General features: G+C 40.6%; 1 protein-coding gene across 1 annotated transcript in view; it reads right to left on the reverse strand.

Annotated features, from left to right (window-relative positions):
- Nucleotides 1-18,356, reverse strand: part of GAS6 (growth arrest specific 6) — a 42,699-nt gene that overhangs the window by 18,760 nt on the left and 5,583 nt on the right. Inside the window, exons 3-6 of the mRNA XM_029964769.1 lie at nucleotides 8,624-8,648; nucleotides 7,836-7,898; nucleotides 1,978-2,100; nucleotides 359-478 (exon numbers count right to left, since the gene is read on the reverse strand). Of these exons, the coding sequence (XP_029820629.1) occupies nucleotides 359-478; nucleotides 1,978-2,100; nucleotides 7,836-7,898; nucleotides 8,624-8,648 (331 nt within the window). The remainder of the gene's footprint in view (nucleotides 1-358; nucleotides 479-1,977; nucleotides 2,101-7,835; nucleotides 7,899-8,623; nucleotides 8,649-18,356) is intronic.

The raw sequence follows: 18,356 nt of genomic DNA on the forward strand, positions 1-18,356 counted from the left end.
GAGACTGGAAAGAATCATAACAATGCATTTGGCCAGCACTTCCTCCTCTCAGTGTCAGGATATGAGGACTGATTGGCTAAACCAATTTAGCACAATCCAAGCCACAAATCCTCTGTGAATCACGCCTGTGTTAGGATATTGACAGCATCATGGTCCGACTGCTGACAAGCCCAGGCGTGTAGGCTGGCTGGAGCACCCAGCACAATGCCAGTGGAGCACAGCCAACAGGAGCTACCAGCAAGTTTCTGCTGGGCTAGGGAGCAGACCAGGACTGCTCAGGGCAACCCAGCTCTCCAAAATGCAGGCACAAGTCACCAAGCATCCCCTGAAGCAAAAGGAGAGTCCCACCAAAACTTACCTTCACATATTTTGCTGTCTTTAAGAGTGTAACCACTGTTGCATGAGCAACGGTAGCTGCCTAGCTTGTTGAGACAGACCTGGCTACAGCCACCGTTCTGCGTTCTGCATTCATCAATATCTACATCAAAATAAAGTGTTAGTCAGCTTTTCATCTCTGTGAATAATCTGGAGGGTGAGAGTGGGATAGGCACTGGGAAGCAGAAAGATCAAACAAGAAACAGTATTACAACTGCAACGCAATGACTACAAAAAGCACAAAGATTTCATTCAAACACTTGGAGCACATTAGCTCGCTTGTTTAATAAAACAAAAAAAAGAAAAGGCAATGTAACTGAGCATCTCCTTCACGGCTCTGAGAATGCCTATCTTTAGTCACTGTGCAGGTGAAGAAGTTCATTTGCAGAAGCAAACTAATTATAATGCATTTTATATCATAACTAAGTTTTAAAATCATACTATGACCAGTAAGTTCAGGATGAAAGTTTTAAATAAAACAAGAACACTATATCCTTACTACTACAAAACTCATAAAAACACAAAAAGTTTTAAGTTCTCAGCTACTGAGCACTGTATGCCTCACTGAAGTTGGCAGTAAAATCCCAGAGCCTTGATTTCACCCTTGACCTGCCCTACCTGCTCATTATGTCCTGCTTATCTATGGGACTCTAGAGTCAGCTGATGAGTAGAACATCACATGTCATGGAATTTTATAGGAAAATAAGGGAATATGCTTCAGACTGATCATTGTCTGAGCTCTCAAAGCTGACTGGATACTGACTGGTCTGCTTTCTGAATTGCTTAAATATGCTCCTTGTGAGCGACCCTACAATCTCACCACGATATTTACGTGAGAAGGAAAGGTTTTGGATCTCTTGCTATCTTGGTTGCCACAATTCTGGACTGGCTGAATGTGACTTCTAGCCATTCCTTACCTGACAGGAAGCCTTGCAGGCAGAAGGGGAAAAAAAAGAAACCAGAAAATGGGAGGAGGGAAGATAATTTGTAGAGAAAGCCCTGTGGGTACCTGGCACTCCTTGCACAAACGGATTCTGTCTGAATATTTTCTTTGGAGGCGATGGAAGTATACCCTGGGATATGTGGGATTAAGCGGACGTGGAATAAGGTCCTACTAGCATGGAGGCTTTAACAGACTAATTTCATCAGTTTGTGTATCATCAGACTCAGACTCCAACTTGCTGACTGAAAGTCATTGTTCCCACAGCAGGGATGCTAGAGGGCAGGTGGGCCAGCTTCTCTGGCTCTGCAGTCTGTGATCTGTTACACCGGGGTTCACAGCAGCATCTGCTGCAGTTCTGCTTGAAAAGCCACTACAACTCTATTTCTGCTGCCCCTTTCAGAGGGGTGGGACAGAAAGTCAGAGCCTAACTTCTTAGATTACCTTGCCAAGACCAAGCTAAGCTCCATTAAAGTCATATAAAAATGTTGATGTGAAAAAATTACCTGAGTCAAAGAAGGGTAAAAACACGAGTGGTGTGTAATCCAGGTTCGGTTCTGTGACTTTTGAATTGTGCAGCACAGTATCAATGACCATTTGAGAATACAGCAAAACCCAAAATATCTTTGTTACAAGTATAAAAGATAATGAAACCTGATTACCTTTTTCACATGTTTTCCCCTGCCAGCCACGCTTGCATTCACAATAGAAGTCCCCCTTGAGATCCTCACATTTGACAGTCCCCTCTTTGTGACAAGGATCAGGAGAACACTGGTTTGGCAAATCTGATTTACATAAGGAATAAAAAAGCCAAAACAGAACAGAACAATACATTGAAATCACTGACAAGCAGGAGTTTCACTCTCATTAGAAGTTGGGAAGCTTAAATAGTAATAGGGAATCACTCAGAAATACTCACAGCTGGCAAAACTGGAAGCTAATTCTTAATGCTCACATGCCAAACAAGGTGTGCCAGGAATTTTGCAGAGCACATGCAGTGGAATTCATTTCATTGCAAAACGGAGTGAGCTACCACTGCCCTTATCTGAAGGGCACATCCTGAAAGAAACAACTCAAAGTAGCTCATTTTTAAGAAAGTTAATTCTACTCTCCCTAGTTTTGGAGAAAACAAAAAGCAGTATCAACAAAGTACTCAAGAAGGGATGGGTACTCTTTTCAAGTACTTTTGGTAGTTCAACTGAGGATCTTACCAGAGCTGACAGATTTGCAGCTAGCAAATGTTTATATCTGAATTTTTTGTCAAAACTTTTCTATTATGTAGAATGAGAATAAAAAAGGAATACCTGTGAGTTAACAGCAAAGGAATAGAAAACCACTAATCCAGTTTACAGAGAGCACAATGATCCTATGGGGATTTTTAAGCCAGGTTTCAATACCTGGCAATGAGTTTTCTCATTAGAAAGCAGCAAAAGAGTAGTCAACACTCTTTGGGGAGGATTGGAGGAAAAAATCTCAAACTATTATCTAACTACTCAACAAATGGAAATCACCCATCTAAATTCACCTGCCCACCTATCTGCAAAACACACAGGGACAGTGCTTCACAGAGGTAACTAAAGGAAGGATGAAAGAATACCCTTGTTCCCACAAAAAAAAAAGAGTTGGTAGCTATCATTTAGTAGTAACCTCTTAACAGTAGTGTTCTAGATCAGTGATCTTCAAAAGCATAAATGTGTTAACTGTTTCCACAACTTTAACCAGAAGGAACAGCGCAGAAGCTCATTCTGCAGATTGCAAAGGTCACCTAGTTCAAGGGCCTTTCTTTTTACACATCTCCTCCCAGCAGTGGGGATTGCCCAGTGGGTACACAATAAGCGAGCAGCAGCAGCAGCAACCTGTTTCCATACACTGGTTCTGCTGAGACCAACATCCAGTTCAGACTCTTGATGATATTCTGAAACATGACCTGTGAACTGATGGGCATATAGGGTGGCAGGGGGGCTTTTAGGAGAGAAACTAGTCATAGATTAGCAGCCCTATCAGACTTCTCAAATTGAGAGAATTAAAAATTCAAATTAATTCCTACTTTTGTCAGGATTATATTGCTTCTATATGTCTCTTCTTAACTTCCTCTGTGTGACCCTGTAAGTCATCTTCATGACAGGCTGCTTTGAAAGAACTTTTAACATTTCTGTGAGGGCAGGCAGAAGCAGCTCCCTTTGATGTCACATGAACAGCATTTTTGTTTGCACTGACTGCCTCAGATTTGAATCTTAGTAATCATAGGATGGTTAAGGCTGGTAGGCATCTTTGGAGGTCACTTGTCCAATCTCCAGAGGGCCCTGCTCAAGGAGGGTCACCTACAGCCAGTTTCCCAGGACCACGTCCAGAAGGCTTTTGATTATCTCCAAGGATGGAGACTCCACAACCTCCCTGGGCAACTTGTGTCGGTTCTGGGTCACTCTCACAGTGAAAAAGTATTTCCTGATGTTCAGGCAAAACCATCTGTGTTTCAGTTTGCTCGACAGTCTTTTGTGCTTTTGGTTTGCCTTTTTAGACAGCCATTAGGACTTATGCTATTTAGGTATAAAAATATGGTACGGACATATGCTCAAATGTTGGACAGCATTTGTTTTATAGTTATCAAGAAAAAAATGGTCGGCTTCTTGGGCTGCACTGCACGCTGACTGAAGTTAGATGCCCATAGTGCTGTAGTTTATTCAGATTACCATAGAGTACTAATTTCTGATTTCTTTCCATCTATCTCATGGGTACTCTTTTCAAGTACTTTTGATAGTTCGAATGAGACCCTTACCAGAGCTGATACAATAGCATAAAAGTTTTCACTGCTCCTTTCTCTGTAGGTATTTAATTGATCTTTGGGCATAAGAACCGTCTAGAGCAAGTTCAAAAACTACAACAAACATTACCTGTCCACTACACATATATTTATAAAGGATCCACTGTTCTTCTGTAGAGGACTGACAAATGCCAGAAAACAGGAGAAGATTGGCAATATCTGTCATTAAACATAGTGGGCTGAATCAAGCAGAACAAAATAATCAAACAAAGAAAGGAGGTCTATAGAAGGCCATAAATGATCACAAATCTCCATAACTGAAGGAATTTGCATTTCCAGTTATGATTTCATCTACCTCTACCAAAATGCAGCCAAAACACAGTGGTTCCATCCACTCTCTCATTTCAGGTTCTCCTCTGTAACCTGCACAGCTTCAACCTCTAGCTAGGGTCATGCCATTCAGAAGGCAGGCATTTATCCTGAGCCTCAGTAAGGTATCCCTTGTGGGCAAGGCAGGAGAGAGTCAGAGGACTGATAGGGAAAGGAGTGTGACATGGTCAAAGAAATGCCCATTTTCAGTACTTCACCTTCATGCTCAGAAGCTAGTGCCTGGGAAAACTATACTGGAAAAGCATGAATACACAATCCCAAAAGCCTCACAGAAACAACCATACTCTCACTATAAACAAGGCTTAATTTTCTTTATTCCTCTACTCCAGATGTGCAGAGTCAGAGCAAAGCCACAGCCAAAGTAGAGGCCAGGCCATACAAAGGAAAACACAGCTACAATTCTCAACATCCACCTGCCAGAACACCTTCTGATGAATCACTGCCCAGCTGACACACTACTGGAGGTGGAGGAGTTGGAGAAGGAAAGGCCATGTTTAGGCAGCAATGAGCTATGATAGAGCAGGTCTGACCGGGATATTCCTTTTTCCTAGACAGACCAGAATGTGTGTACAGGAAACAGAATGGTTTAGGTACAGTAAGCCAAGTCTTCTTTTTTTTTTTTTTTCTTGAAGCTGCACAAACCAAGTCTCCCAGATATGGCAGTGTTTTCAAAATCTCTTGATAAGCAAAACAAATCAATAGGGTTATGCATGACTTATCTAGTGTACCCACAAGTTTCTGATTCTTTCCCTCAAACTGGATTCTGATATGCCTTGCAGAGCCAAATGGTAATAACACTGCTCAGCAGAATAGTAAGCTATGGCAACCATGGTAAATGGCAGGAACAACCAAGGATGTTTTTATCACATCGACACAGTGCTGATAGTTTGCAGCCTCTTATCATGAGAGGCTGAGAACACAAGACACAGTCTTACGCTCCTCTGGTGGCTTCAAAGCTGTATAATTCTACCAACTTCATAAAAGGTGCTCCTGATTTAAGCAATCACAAAAGAAAATGGTGCTTTTGTTTCCATTCATTTACACAATGGATTTTGTAAAGCTGTTCAAAGTAATGATGGGCATGACCTTTTTGTGTGCTTTGAGCTATGTCTGATAGCACATAGGTAGCTCATAAGTGGACACAGAGAATAGAACTACCAGTTCCATTTTTGAAGTCTTGGATGGAAACAAGACTTTACTTATGTCTGCTGACTGCCACTTCCAGTTCATTACTCCATGCTATGAATTTATTTTTTGATATTCACAAAAAGGTGCATAGTAAAACTTCCTAAGGGAAATATTAGGTTGTGAAGATTATGACAGTCACTACTGAAAAGCAGGCATGTGACATAACAAAAATCTCATTTTGTTTTTTAAGGCCACATGAAACCTCATTTCCAAAAAATCCTGCACAATTTTCCAAAGTCTTGCAGAACCAAATCCTTAATTGCTAGCTGACATGCAGGATCTTTTTTAGAAAAATATTCAGATCTGCAGACCAAAGTACAGGTGTCTGTGTGTAAAGTAAACATCTATCTGCAAAGCAACTGGAAACACTCACTGCAGTTGCTAGAGATAGTAAATAAACAGTCCATACATGGATTCAGGTCTCCCCAGAGCTGGCACAATTTGGTTGATGGAATCCCTCTAGAACCAGAGGAGATTAACGCTCCACTGACTGTGATGGGAATACTACTCATGTAGAACAGTGCTAGAAACACCTGCATCTAACTCTGAATCCAGAGCTGAATCCTAACTGTAAACCTGATCTAAAGAGCTTACGAAACTAGGAATCCTCACATCTTCTGATAAGCTGCCTAATCACTGTCACAGTTAAAATTTCTACCTTATTCCTAGTAAAAACTAGTGTAGTTAATCACTCTCCAGCCCTCAGGCTGTGCAATGTCTTTGTACACCAGGTTAAAAGAGCCTTCCACTAAAAGAGCCTTGTTTTGAGGGGAGAAGGCTGTTAAGAAACAAAATTTAAAAGCATCTTGCAGGCACAAAACCACAGAGCTACACAGTCTTTTAGCAACATCTGCGAAAAATTAAGAGGCACACTGGAACTGGCTAAGCACAAAGCCTGTCATTCTTCCAAGTGCGTTTCAGGTTCCTTTCTGTTACTTCTCCTGTGAATCGACAATGGCTAGCCAAAACTCAGCCATTTTAAAATCTTTTAATATTTTGATGGGGGAAAATATTATCATTTTCTTTCCAAACCACTACATACGAAATGGGCAGTGAGCCCTAAAAACAATTATTCAGCTTTTATTTTTTCAGATTTTTTCATCGCCAACCTTTAGACTTGCATTTCTAAAACACCGTTTAGCTGTTTGGAACAAGTGCTCCCAGTTGATATAACCATTTTCATCAAAAACTCCTGCCTCTGCCATGCCACACACACAAGTAAAAGTAAGCATTCAGCCTCATACCCCACTTCGAATTAGCTGACACAGGTACCACAAGTCCAAGAATTCCCAGTTCAGAGCACTCTTAACAACCATAAGTGATACTGCTAACATCTGTAAGTGATATGAGGGCAATTCTTCACATACCACTTACCAACCTTGGAATTCACTCTTAAAAAAGGTTGCTGTAATGCAGTTCATAAATGTGAAAGGTCAACTAAATACTGATCCTGCTTTGGTAGCACTGGTACAAATGCATGACTAATCAAACTTGATCACAATAAAAGACTGAAACACAGGGGTAAAAAGAAAATAAATATACATACATGTGATTTTTCTCCCCATTTGTTCTGCTCCCAGGACGTATTTAGAACACTTATGCAGTTTTATACCTTTAGCACTGCTAAGCTTCAAGAGGCAACTAGAAATGTATTAGAAGAATTCCCTTCACCCACTACAAAGTTATCAGTTTGACTTCCAAATTAATTTGAGTTTTTAAAGTTTGCAATATTTAAAGCACAGTCACATGACACGTGAAACTCATCTCCGTAATGTAAAGAAGGCTGTCATGAGCCTGAGTTTGACTTTAAGCTTTTCTTAATGTTCCTTAATAGAGTGAGCCAAAGTTAGCAAGAGAATAGAAAATGAAAGGCCAAGCATAGTGTACAGCCTTACGTACATCCTACTTCTTGTCCCTCTTGCTCCTCAGTTTATTCAGACCTTGGGAAACTGGTGGGAAAGAAACTTGCATCATAAAATACCGAAGTACTAAAACATGACAGCAAGATGGCATTAGGTTATAAATGGAAAAGATTTTGTTGGTGGTATGGAGTCTCGAGCCTAGAGAATAGGAAGACCAGTACTAAAATACTATCAGAAATGGAGATGGCTAAGCTAGTACCACACCTTTAGACAGAATGAGAGAACATTTAACTACAATATACAAACCAAAAATGCTTACTATGAACGCATGTAAGGAAATCTGGACTTCTTGTATACGGTGACCCATATTTCTGAATACAAGCTGAAGAATAGAAAATAAAATCGTTATTTTTATAATGATGACAGGACAGCGCTTCAAAGCATGTAAAATGATACCTGGACTGCAAGGATTTGGAAGGTGGATGCAAAATCTATGCAATGTTATAATCTCCCAGATGCCTTAAAGTTCTTAAGTTCATTAATTTTTTTTTAGCTTTGATGTACAGCAGTTATAAACCATTTGAAGAGGATGATCACTTAACCAGATGCTACTATGATTCTAAAACTGTGATAGTAGCTACTCAAATGTGACCAACTAAATTTCTTAAAATACCTAAAAAGCACAAAGATTTTTTTCACACCATGACTATGATACAGTCAATAAAATAAGTCAGTGGTTCAATAAGTAAAGGTATCTTTTTTTTTTTTAAATACAGAGATTAGTTAATAACTAAGTTAATTAAAATGGGAAAAAGGTAGAAAACTACGGATTACTTAACAACACTGCAAGCCACAGATACATATGCAACATCAAGATTTTAACATGCAGAAAACACATAGAACATCTATGTATGCGAATGTAAATGTAAATAAAAAAACACACCTCAAAGTACTATAAGGAACATACACTCTAAAGTTAGCAATGCATGTTTATTGCAATCATATTTCCATCATGTTTCTTAGCAGAGGCTTCAGCTGTAACAAGCTCCAGTGTCAGGCATCACATACCAGCACTGCCACAAAGTAAAAGTAAAAGATGCAACTCACCCAAGTATTTCGGGTAAAAATATTCCTGTAGAAAGGGAAAAAAAAAAGGTAAAAATTTATTGAATAACATTTGCTTCTATTGTCATACCATTTAAGAGCTGCTGTCAGTTTAGTGCTCTTGCGTGACAGTTGTTTAACAAGTTCCAAACACCACCATCCTAATTTCTTTTTATTCAGAACCAGAAACACCACAATATCATACATATATTTTGTCATTTGAAAAGGAAAGAAACATTAGCTCCAGTCTCAAGGTATTTTTTGATGGCAGCTGACCTGGTCAGTGGCAGTGGCTGAATACGAAGCCACTTACCCACCAAGAGGTAAAGGTGCTAATGATGACATGAGATAGGGGCAAAACCCTAGAGGGAAAGTGGAGGGGGAACCTTCAGGCCCTGGGTGCCAGCCCATTACCTGGAAGGTGAATGCTCTTCCCCCCTGCCCCGGCCACGTGGCCTGGCAACCCCGTAAGGAGCTCACACAGACCACCAGGGAGGGACGGACGAAAGAGGAAGTTTATTGTGGGGATAGGGGTTTATAAGGCTTTTAGGAGGGTCAGAAGGGGACCAATTACAGGTTCAGGGTCATACAGAAAATCCAATCAGGTAAAGAGTTAACAGCCAATAGGAAGGGGTTAACAAAGGCCAACGAGAAACACCTCAGGACATCTTCCCAGGACACTCCCGTATGGGAGACAATAGTCCTTCACAGGGGGTGTCGGGAAGAAGGAGCAATGACTTTGCAGAAAAGCAAAAGCCATTTTAAAACCTGTTTAAACCACCTTAAAAACTTCTGTTTCTATAACATTTGAGCTGTTTTCTTATTTTTCTTCACTAGTCCATCTCTGACAGGACTTCTTCCATCCTATATATGGCAAATCCATTGCCACAGGAAAGTATAGGATCATTTAGTCACCCAGTACATCCTCTGAGGCACTCTGTTGATGCAGAACATGGCCAGCACACTAACACCACAGTCACCCAAAATGAAAGGGTACCATTTGCTCTTCCAACAAGCACTCTACAACTCCCACTACAACACCACCCACCCCAGTACCACCCACTCCATCGTGCAGAGAGTCTGCTCAAAGAAGGGAATAATGGCAATTTGCAACTGAGGGGAAAACTGACATTCATTAATCTAAAACCAGACTGCAAAGGGCATTCCCACTGCCTTCGTGGTACACGGTCATGTGTTACTGTTCCCTGCTTTGCATCAACAAAGTGCAGCCATCCAGAGAGAGCAGCCATTTGCTGATGGGATGTGGATCCACCCCTGCATGTCAGAAAACTACTGAGCCTGGTGAGGCCTTGCCACCCACAATTGCTTGCACCAACACAGAGAAACAGCAGGAAAATACAATTGTGCTGCATAGAAGGATGGGAAATTGGCTGAAGTTGATCATTGTATCACATTTTTAAAAAAAGTACAAAAATTCATGGCTAGGAAAAAGCATTTCTTTCCACCTTTATAGTGGTTTTCATAATGTATAAGTCATCAGTTCAAGCACTGTTAAAATTGTGACTGGGGCATGCAATAATATAAGTCATCAGTTCAAGCACTGCTAAAATTGTGACTGGGGCATGCAATAAGGAAAAAACTTATGGATTGTACTGGTGCTTAATTTTTTTGGTTAAAATAGACCACTTCTCAGCTAATTGTGAAAGCATTTGAACAACATAATTCTCTTTCATACACCATGAGCAATTTTCATATAACACTATCTTCGGTGAGATTGGGACAGTAAATACCCTGCATTCTACAAAATTAAATTGGTCTATACAATGTGCAAGGTAAGAAACTATTTTATCTTCTCTAATTACAGATGTTTGGATAGGCTCGTGCACTCTTACAGGCATGTATAAACAACAGAGACAGGCTCATGCCATGATTCAGTTTGATCTGGACTGTCCAATGCAATCAATTGCATTGCTGTCATTTACCAGAAAAATCAATTGCTTCTGGCAAATATGCCCCAGTAACTGAAATGCACCATGAAATTCAGCCTAAATTATCAGAGCACCAACAAAGAAGTAGAGTAGCAGCTTATACTTATGTTCATTTTCAATTCTGACATGAGCATAATAGGCTTGGCATCTTTTGGGGTTGAGCTTTGAACTGTCTCTTTGGGTTAACATAGTGTTGAGCTCAGAACTCACTACAGTCCCTGTTCCCTATTTTTTTTGTTTGTTTTAAGGTTTAGTTTTGGAAAGGACAAATCAAAAAAGTGCAGTCAAAATAAAAATAAATCCAGCAGTCTAAGTATTCAGGTGAGTGTCCAATTGTACTATTAACCACAAGCTGAACTTTAGCCAGCACTTGAGGAGAAAAAGCTAGTGGCATGTAATAAAATATTCAAAACATTTCTTTCATTGGTTCTCCTTTTCCAACATACTTCACAAGAATGTGCAGATGTGTTTAACCACCAACAGGATAATCCAGACTCTGGCAAGAACAACTGTTTGGGCACTCAGAACAATAAATAGGAGCTTTCATATTCATGGCCATCAGCCTAATTGCTCCAAGTCAGTGGTGGCAAAGGCATGAAACTTCATTTTCTCCTTGACCTCTGATGAATGAGTTGAGTGCTAGAAAAGTGGTATAGAGTTTACTTTTGTACAAATAACCCTCTAAATGCAAACTGACTGTATATTGATTCAATGCCAGTTGAACAGCAGACTAGTGAAACTCCAAGACACGGTACCATGACAAGCTTCACTTCACAAGGTACATAACCAAGGTAAGTGATTTAAACAGGGGGCTATTAATAGAAATTTAACCCTTCTTTCCCCATCTTCTGCATTTACTTATACAAAAGCACTTGCTGATCAGTAGCACTTCACCAGGTTTACAGGACCTGCTGATACTACCATTCTAAAATAAAGCAATGTGATGACAGGTTCTAACATTACTCATTCTTATATGATTAACTTTTCATATTTCTCCATAATCAATTTTTCTTACAACAGGCTTTTGGAAATACAATGACAACATATTTCCATTCAGCCAAAAGATTAATCAAGAATGAAGGACAAATGACCTCACACCTTGAGAAAAGGAACTTGCTTAAACTGAAAGTAACAGTCCCTTTTCAAAAAATATCAAGGAGAAGTTTTCTTAGGTAAAAATTCAAGCTGTGCCTAACTCCACAATGCCTTTTCAGTCTTTTGTGCTGTACTAAACTTTAATGACTCCCAGATGTCAGGGAAGATAAAGATCCTACACAGGGTCAAGTCCATGTTAAAAGCATGAGACTTATCTTCTCCCCACCAGAAGTGTTCAATTGTATTTTCATGATCCAACAAAAATGCCAAGAGAAATGCTTGAGGCTTGCTAAGAAAGAGTTGGCAAAGATTCTCTATTACTATTCTGCTGATTTATCAGCTATCCATCTTCAATTTCAGGCTTACCAAATATATCACCATCCAGAAAGCACACACAATTCATATGATCAAAACACAAGAAGTTATTTAACTGTTACTGCTGGGGTGGTAAAAATCATGACAGAATTATGTGTTAAATTTTCAGCTTGGACTCTGGTATAAAAAGTCAATGTTTAAATGTTGTCAGCCCTTCCCCTTTGGATTTGCTTTCCTAATTATAGCTGAAAATAAAAGCAGCAGAAATGGACTTTTAAAATAAAAAGCTATAAACAAATACATGTTGGACATAAACATCCTGTGGATAGGCTGCTGTACAGACACTGACCTCACCAAGCTCTTTAACCCATCTGTCCAGTAGCAATGTCCCACTGCAGGCAAGAGGAAGACAATACCTTGCAGAAGCACCAACCTCCACGAGAGACCAACAGTCACAAATGTAGTTTCAACAACTCCAACCTCTGGGAACACTCCTACCAAAAAAACTTAATGTATCTGCACCCCTCTTCCTTCTGACCCAACATACCTTCTGCCTGACTGGTTCCCATGTATCAACCAGCAGGGCTGGGATGCCAGAAGCTACAATAGTCAAGGGCCTGGCAGTAGGACACCAACAGCCTGTGGTGTCCCAGGAACACGAACAGTCCTTTTGTAAACTACATCTTTTATCTGCTGTAAGTACAGCTCAAATGTAGTATGAGCTACACACCAGAGCTGTCACCCAACCATGAGTTCCACGTCATGTGCCATCCAAAGTGCAGCTCAGCAGAGATCTCAGGTAAAGAGGGAGAAATAGGGGAGACTGAAGTGCCTAACATCTGCAAGTCTCCACCCTTTTGGTGAGGTGGAAAGCACAGCATGAGGCCAGTCTCTCCAGGCAGGTCCTGGCTTGCTTACTTCAACTCAGCTCAAGAGACCTTTCCCTTGCTGTGCAGGAGACAGTTATAACAGTAAAGATTTAAGCTCTACAGTCTCCACCCCTTTCATACGAACACATGCAGGAGCAAGTCTTACGATGCATTAAACACAATTATTAGCTTCCATGGCAATATTGTAAGACCTAAGAATGCATGCTTTTATTTCAAGGTAGAGTGACACCAAGCATTTTTCAAGGGGCTAAGATGTTCCTCTCCCACCTACAGCCAGAGCTTACTACTACCCTGATACAACAGCCACTACAACACTTAGCCTGGATATCTAAAATGGAAAGAGAGCATAATTTTAAAAGTCTCCTCAAAAAAACCCTAACCCAAGCAAACAACCCCCAAAAACTTCAGGTTTTTAATTTTTTTATTTGTGTTTTTTTTTTCCTTTCAAATGTTAAGAACAGTTTCTCTTGGGCCATCCCCACAACACCCTGCCTTGAAACAACTGAGGAGAACAGCAACATGAAGGAAAGAATTCATAGCACAGCTGTGGAGCTGAAGGGGCAGAATTACCTATGTCAGCTTTCCTGCCAGAGGAAACCAACATTGCGACTGGGGTCACCATCTATTTTCAACTCTATGGCCAAACTCTCCCTTGGTGGTAAAATCCAGGAGCGAGTGAAATTATACAGGGTTTGCATTAGCCCTGCTGCATTTTTAGAGAAGATGGAAAAACACCAAATCAGAACAAGCGTTAACATGAGTCACTGTATAAAAATAGCCCTTCTGAAAACATAACAATGACCCTGTCAACACCAGGAAAATGTTCTCACTGTTGCTTTAAAGTAATTGGCAACTCTGGAGACCTCAGACAAAAGGGCCTGCCTACTGCTTCTGTTTGTTTTGCTCGAGTACTAGGTCAGGTAAGACTGATCAGCAGAGAATCTAACCCAAATCATGTTTGAGCTCTGGAGGCAGCAGGCAGAAGATGCAGTTTACAGGAGGACTGCTCATGTTCCTGGGCATCTGGCTCTTGGTGGTCTTGCTTGGGTAAGTGGGGTGGACCAGAAGGCCTCCAGAGGTGCCTGTCAACCTCAAACATTCTGTGATCCAGTGACTGCAGCACCACTAACACTGGAGCATCACACTGACTTGTGTTAGCAACAGTGATTTCTAAAAACTACTTTTTTAGTTACCTAGTTACATCTTAGAGAGTAGCAACAACTCCCACTTTATGCCCTTTTCTCATTTCCATATAATGACTCTCCCTTTTCCTCTTTCCTTCATGACTGAATGTTTGTCTTGGGCATGGCCAGACCTCATTTATAAATGTATTTCATGTTTCCACACTGTGGGCCTGTTTAGAAAGATATTCTTTGCAAAGAAATGACTGCTACCAATCACAACAAGCTGTACCTTAATGTTTGGCAGTTTTTCAACTGTTACAACCTGAGAATGCAAATCTCATTAATGCTTGAGAGCTCTCTCCATTTTTTAAAACTCAGCCCTAGACTTCTGATACATAGCAAATCTCATGCTGCGTGATTGGGCCCTTCCTCCCATATAATGGAATGAAGCAGTTCCGCAATTCAGAATATTAAATATGTAGAATCTATAGTTAAAGAAGTTATGATCAAATGAATGCCACATTGCTTGCACAAGCTTTCCTTCTCACGAGGAACCCATCACTCAGCCAGGTTAGTTTGCTTCCTATTTTGCTTTGGGGCAATCTGTATTCTCCATGCAAAGAGCAAACAGAACTTCCCTCCACAATTTGCCATGTGAGGCTTTAGAGTAGCAAGCAGGTCACGTTACAATCCAAAAGCAGCCTCCAAGTCTCATCTCCTACCACCCAAGTTACAGCTGCTTCGGGTAGATTTTAGATTTTGTGTCCATTTGCCAAGTAGCCACTTCACACTGTCCAGCTATTCTGGTGCACAAAGACTGTGCTGCCCCTTCCACCAAGTTGTTGAACTTCTCAAACAAGACGCTTTCAAGACCACACTCTCTAGCATCACTCCTTCCATAGAGACTAGGTATCTCTGCAGAATCCTCAAGTTTGGAAATAAAGTCCATCTACTGTCACAGCTTCCCTTGCCCTTTTCTGAGAAGCAAGACCATCTCCCAGTAGCTTCCTGAGGTGCCACTTCAGCAAAAGGTGTTCCTCTGCAATAAGGAAAAACTCACTGATGACTAAAATGCACAGTTATGGGGGAGGGGGGTAAAAAGTAATGAAAGGAAAGAAAAGAAGAAAAAAAAATTACTGTATGTCACAGATACATTAGATTTTGTGAAGATGCAGGGGGCACCGAGAGATAATTTCTATAGATGGCCCGAGGTAGAGTTTGATTAGACAGTAATGGTGTGAAATGGATACAACTGCTGCCAAGTACTCCAACAAAAATCATTTGTAGAGTGATTCTAACAAGTTGGTTGCATACGTTTTTAAATTATTCTGACTGCAATACAATCACGAACACCTTGAGGTTTCCTCTATTGCTTTAGGACTGAAAGGCTACTTTCCCTCCAGCTGTAATAATGTGCAATTTCAAAAGATCTCAATTTGATGATAGATCTTCACTCAATGTTGCTTGTTTGAATCCTTACTTCTTGCAATAGTTACACTATTAGTGTATGTGTAGTACATGCAGTTAAACTAACACTTGCTCAGAAACTTCAGTCTAATTGAGGAAACCAGTATCTGACAAAACACCTAGCGTAAGTAAAAGGCTGTCTCCCTTCAACATCATCACTATGTCATCACTCTGCAACTATTTCAGCTGTATTTAAAACAGAATAGGTCTTATATCCCATCAAATACGATTTAAATATCTATGATCTCTCTTATAGGTTCTGTGACATTTTATCCACTGAAGTTTTTCCCCTTCTTGTAATCTAATGATTTGTTTCTTAGGATTTTGCTTATCTGCAGAGGTTGCAACTCATACTAATGGCATTCAGCCACCTTAGGCATTGCTGGATTTGGCCTCAGAAGGGACAGGCAAGCAAGGAATAGGGAAGTGACATCTGAGATGACACCAGGCCCCTGTGACACAATCTGATCTCATACTTCCCTGTTCATTAATAAGTAAGTAATCGTTGCTTTTCTGTTCTTGTCCTAAATATTTTCTGGAATTGAACTAGGACTCCCTGTTCAAGGAATCAGCCAAATATGGTAGCTCTCCAGATGCATGTGATTCGGTAAAGAGCAAGCATGACCCATTCTCTTTTTACCTCTTCATTCACCCTTCTGTCCTGGCAGATGTGCAGAGTGAAGACAACAACAGTTGCTCCTCTCCCTGGGTATCCTCTTTATTTTCCGTCTTTGCTCTTTCTCTGGGTCCCACTGCTGATGCTCAGAGGAACAGGGATAAAATCTAAAACCATCAATTAGGAAATTTCCCCACAGATGTGCATGTGTGGAGAGCTTACAGAACACCAAGTGAAACAAAACTGTGATGAAAGCAGAGGTACAGAAGGGAGACCTGCTGAAAAACTTCATCCAGATTCTCCAAGCCTTGGTTGTTCATTCTTTTGTTTGGCAGCCTGAGCTGTGACAACAGTTTCTGCTTCTCAGCTGGCACCTGGCCTTCCCATCCTAACCTCAGGCTGTCCTTTCCACTCTGTCAGATGAAGCTGCATGGTGAACTGGACTGAGGAACTGATCCAGCTGCAAAATGATAATTTTTCTCTGCAGACTACTTTTCTTTAGTCAGTTACTTAAATTGGTCCATGCAGTTTCCCAAATTGCTGTGCAAGAAGGGTGAAGAGGATAGATATTTGCTTACCTCTGCTAGATCAGCTGAGCTTCCCAGTGTGAGACCAAATCCTGAAAGGTAATGTGAGGGGAGAAGTAAACCTTGCTGCTATGTTCCTTATCAGTTCCTGTGATGGTGGTTCCATCCTTGTTCTTCATACTTAATGGGAAGTGACTGCTTGTAATTTATTAAGCTCAATCAGAGTTTGGAGCACACATGAACCACAACTGCCCGTTTATACAGATTCAATGTTTCTCTCACTTGATTCTTATGCAGCTGCACTAACAAACTGTATTAATTCCCAGTTGGCTGTTCCTTTTTTTTTTTTCATTTAAAAAGAAAATGAGAGCTCATGGCCACAAAACTGTTTTCTTCATTTTTAATTGGCTTTTTCCCCTCTCACATATTTATTAAAACCTATTGTATCCCTCTAAAAAAACTGACTTACCCTAACTTTATCTGCTTTTTCCTTTATTATCCTTCTTGACCCAAACCTGTATAATCCCCCTGCTTCAATATGCCATCTTTAGTGGCATTCTTTTTCCATCCTGTCTCAAAATAGCCCTTCAGTGTAACACCTTTGTTCTCTCTTGTTCCTTCTCTACTCCTCCACAGAAGGTTTAGCATGTAGTACTTTTGCGATGTAGCGTGTCACTATTTCCATGTCTATTCTGAGTTTCTGGGCTACACTGACATGAGTGGCAATAGATAAAGATCAGGTAAGCAGAAGTCCAGCAGAGCTGATGGAGCTGTGTCTGCTTCCACCAACAGCAAACTTTGCTCACCCTTCTCAGTAACTTTTGATAAAGCAGCATTTAGCCAATAAATGTATAACCTGCTTTTTAAGACAGGCAGGAGTATTTTTGTCATTGTCCTGCTACTGCACAGCACCACCACAAACAAATGCTGTGTCTGTTCCACAGAGTAGATAGATGCATCCTGGTCCACAGTCCCAATCTTTTTGCCTTCCTGATCAGTTAGACTCACTGGATTTTGGTACAAAGCTCCCCTGTCCTTTATAAGAAACTACAAGGAGAAGGAAGAAAGGGATGGGAGAACACCTGGTGGGACACCCAGATCTCATCCCAGCAGAGTTGGAATGTCACTGTGGCATATACCTGGCACTCAAATTTTTCTACTTCCTTCTTCTCTCCTTTAAGCCATTCCTGGATAGAAGTCTAAATCTCCCCATATTTTTTTTCTCAAAATCTACTAGGTGGGTACCACTGTGCCTGGTAATCCATTCTCCCATGTACTGAGTCCAAGCAGATTAAAACACCAGCACAGAGTTTTCCAGTAACTCTTTCCCTCTCTCTGCACCAATAAGAAGAGATAAAGAAATTTATACCAGCTATAAATCTATTCCATTCTCCATGTTCTGCCACAATGCCAAAACAAATCAGTATATTGAGAAGAACAGTCACAGCAAATAAACCCAGATTTTTGCCTGGATCTAGAAAGGAATATTCTATACAGGGATGATGACATCTGTATCTAAAAATTATATCAGTATCTTTCATGTCTAGACTACACAACATGCACTAAATTACTCAAAGAAATATTACACTGCTTTACTCTCCCAATAACTCCTCTCCTCTCCTCCCCCTACATGCCTTCATACTTTTCTGATTAGTATTTACAAATGTGTATCTACCTTGCTATTCTTAGAAATAATACCTAAATATTGCCTGACAGGCACCCTTCTGAAAAGATCAGAGTAAAGTTTGGATGA

The sequence above is a fragment of the Manacus vitellinus genome, unplaced genomic scaffold, assembly GCF_001715985.3.
Source record: "Manacus vitellinus isolate BGI_N305 unplaced genomic scaffold, ASM171598v3 scaffold_7_pilon, whole genome shotgun sequence".
NCBI classification, from domain to species: Eukaryota; Metazoa; Chordata; class Aves; order Passeriformes; family Pipridae; genus Manacus; species Manacus vitellinus.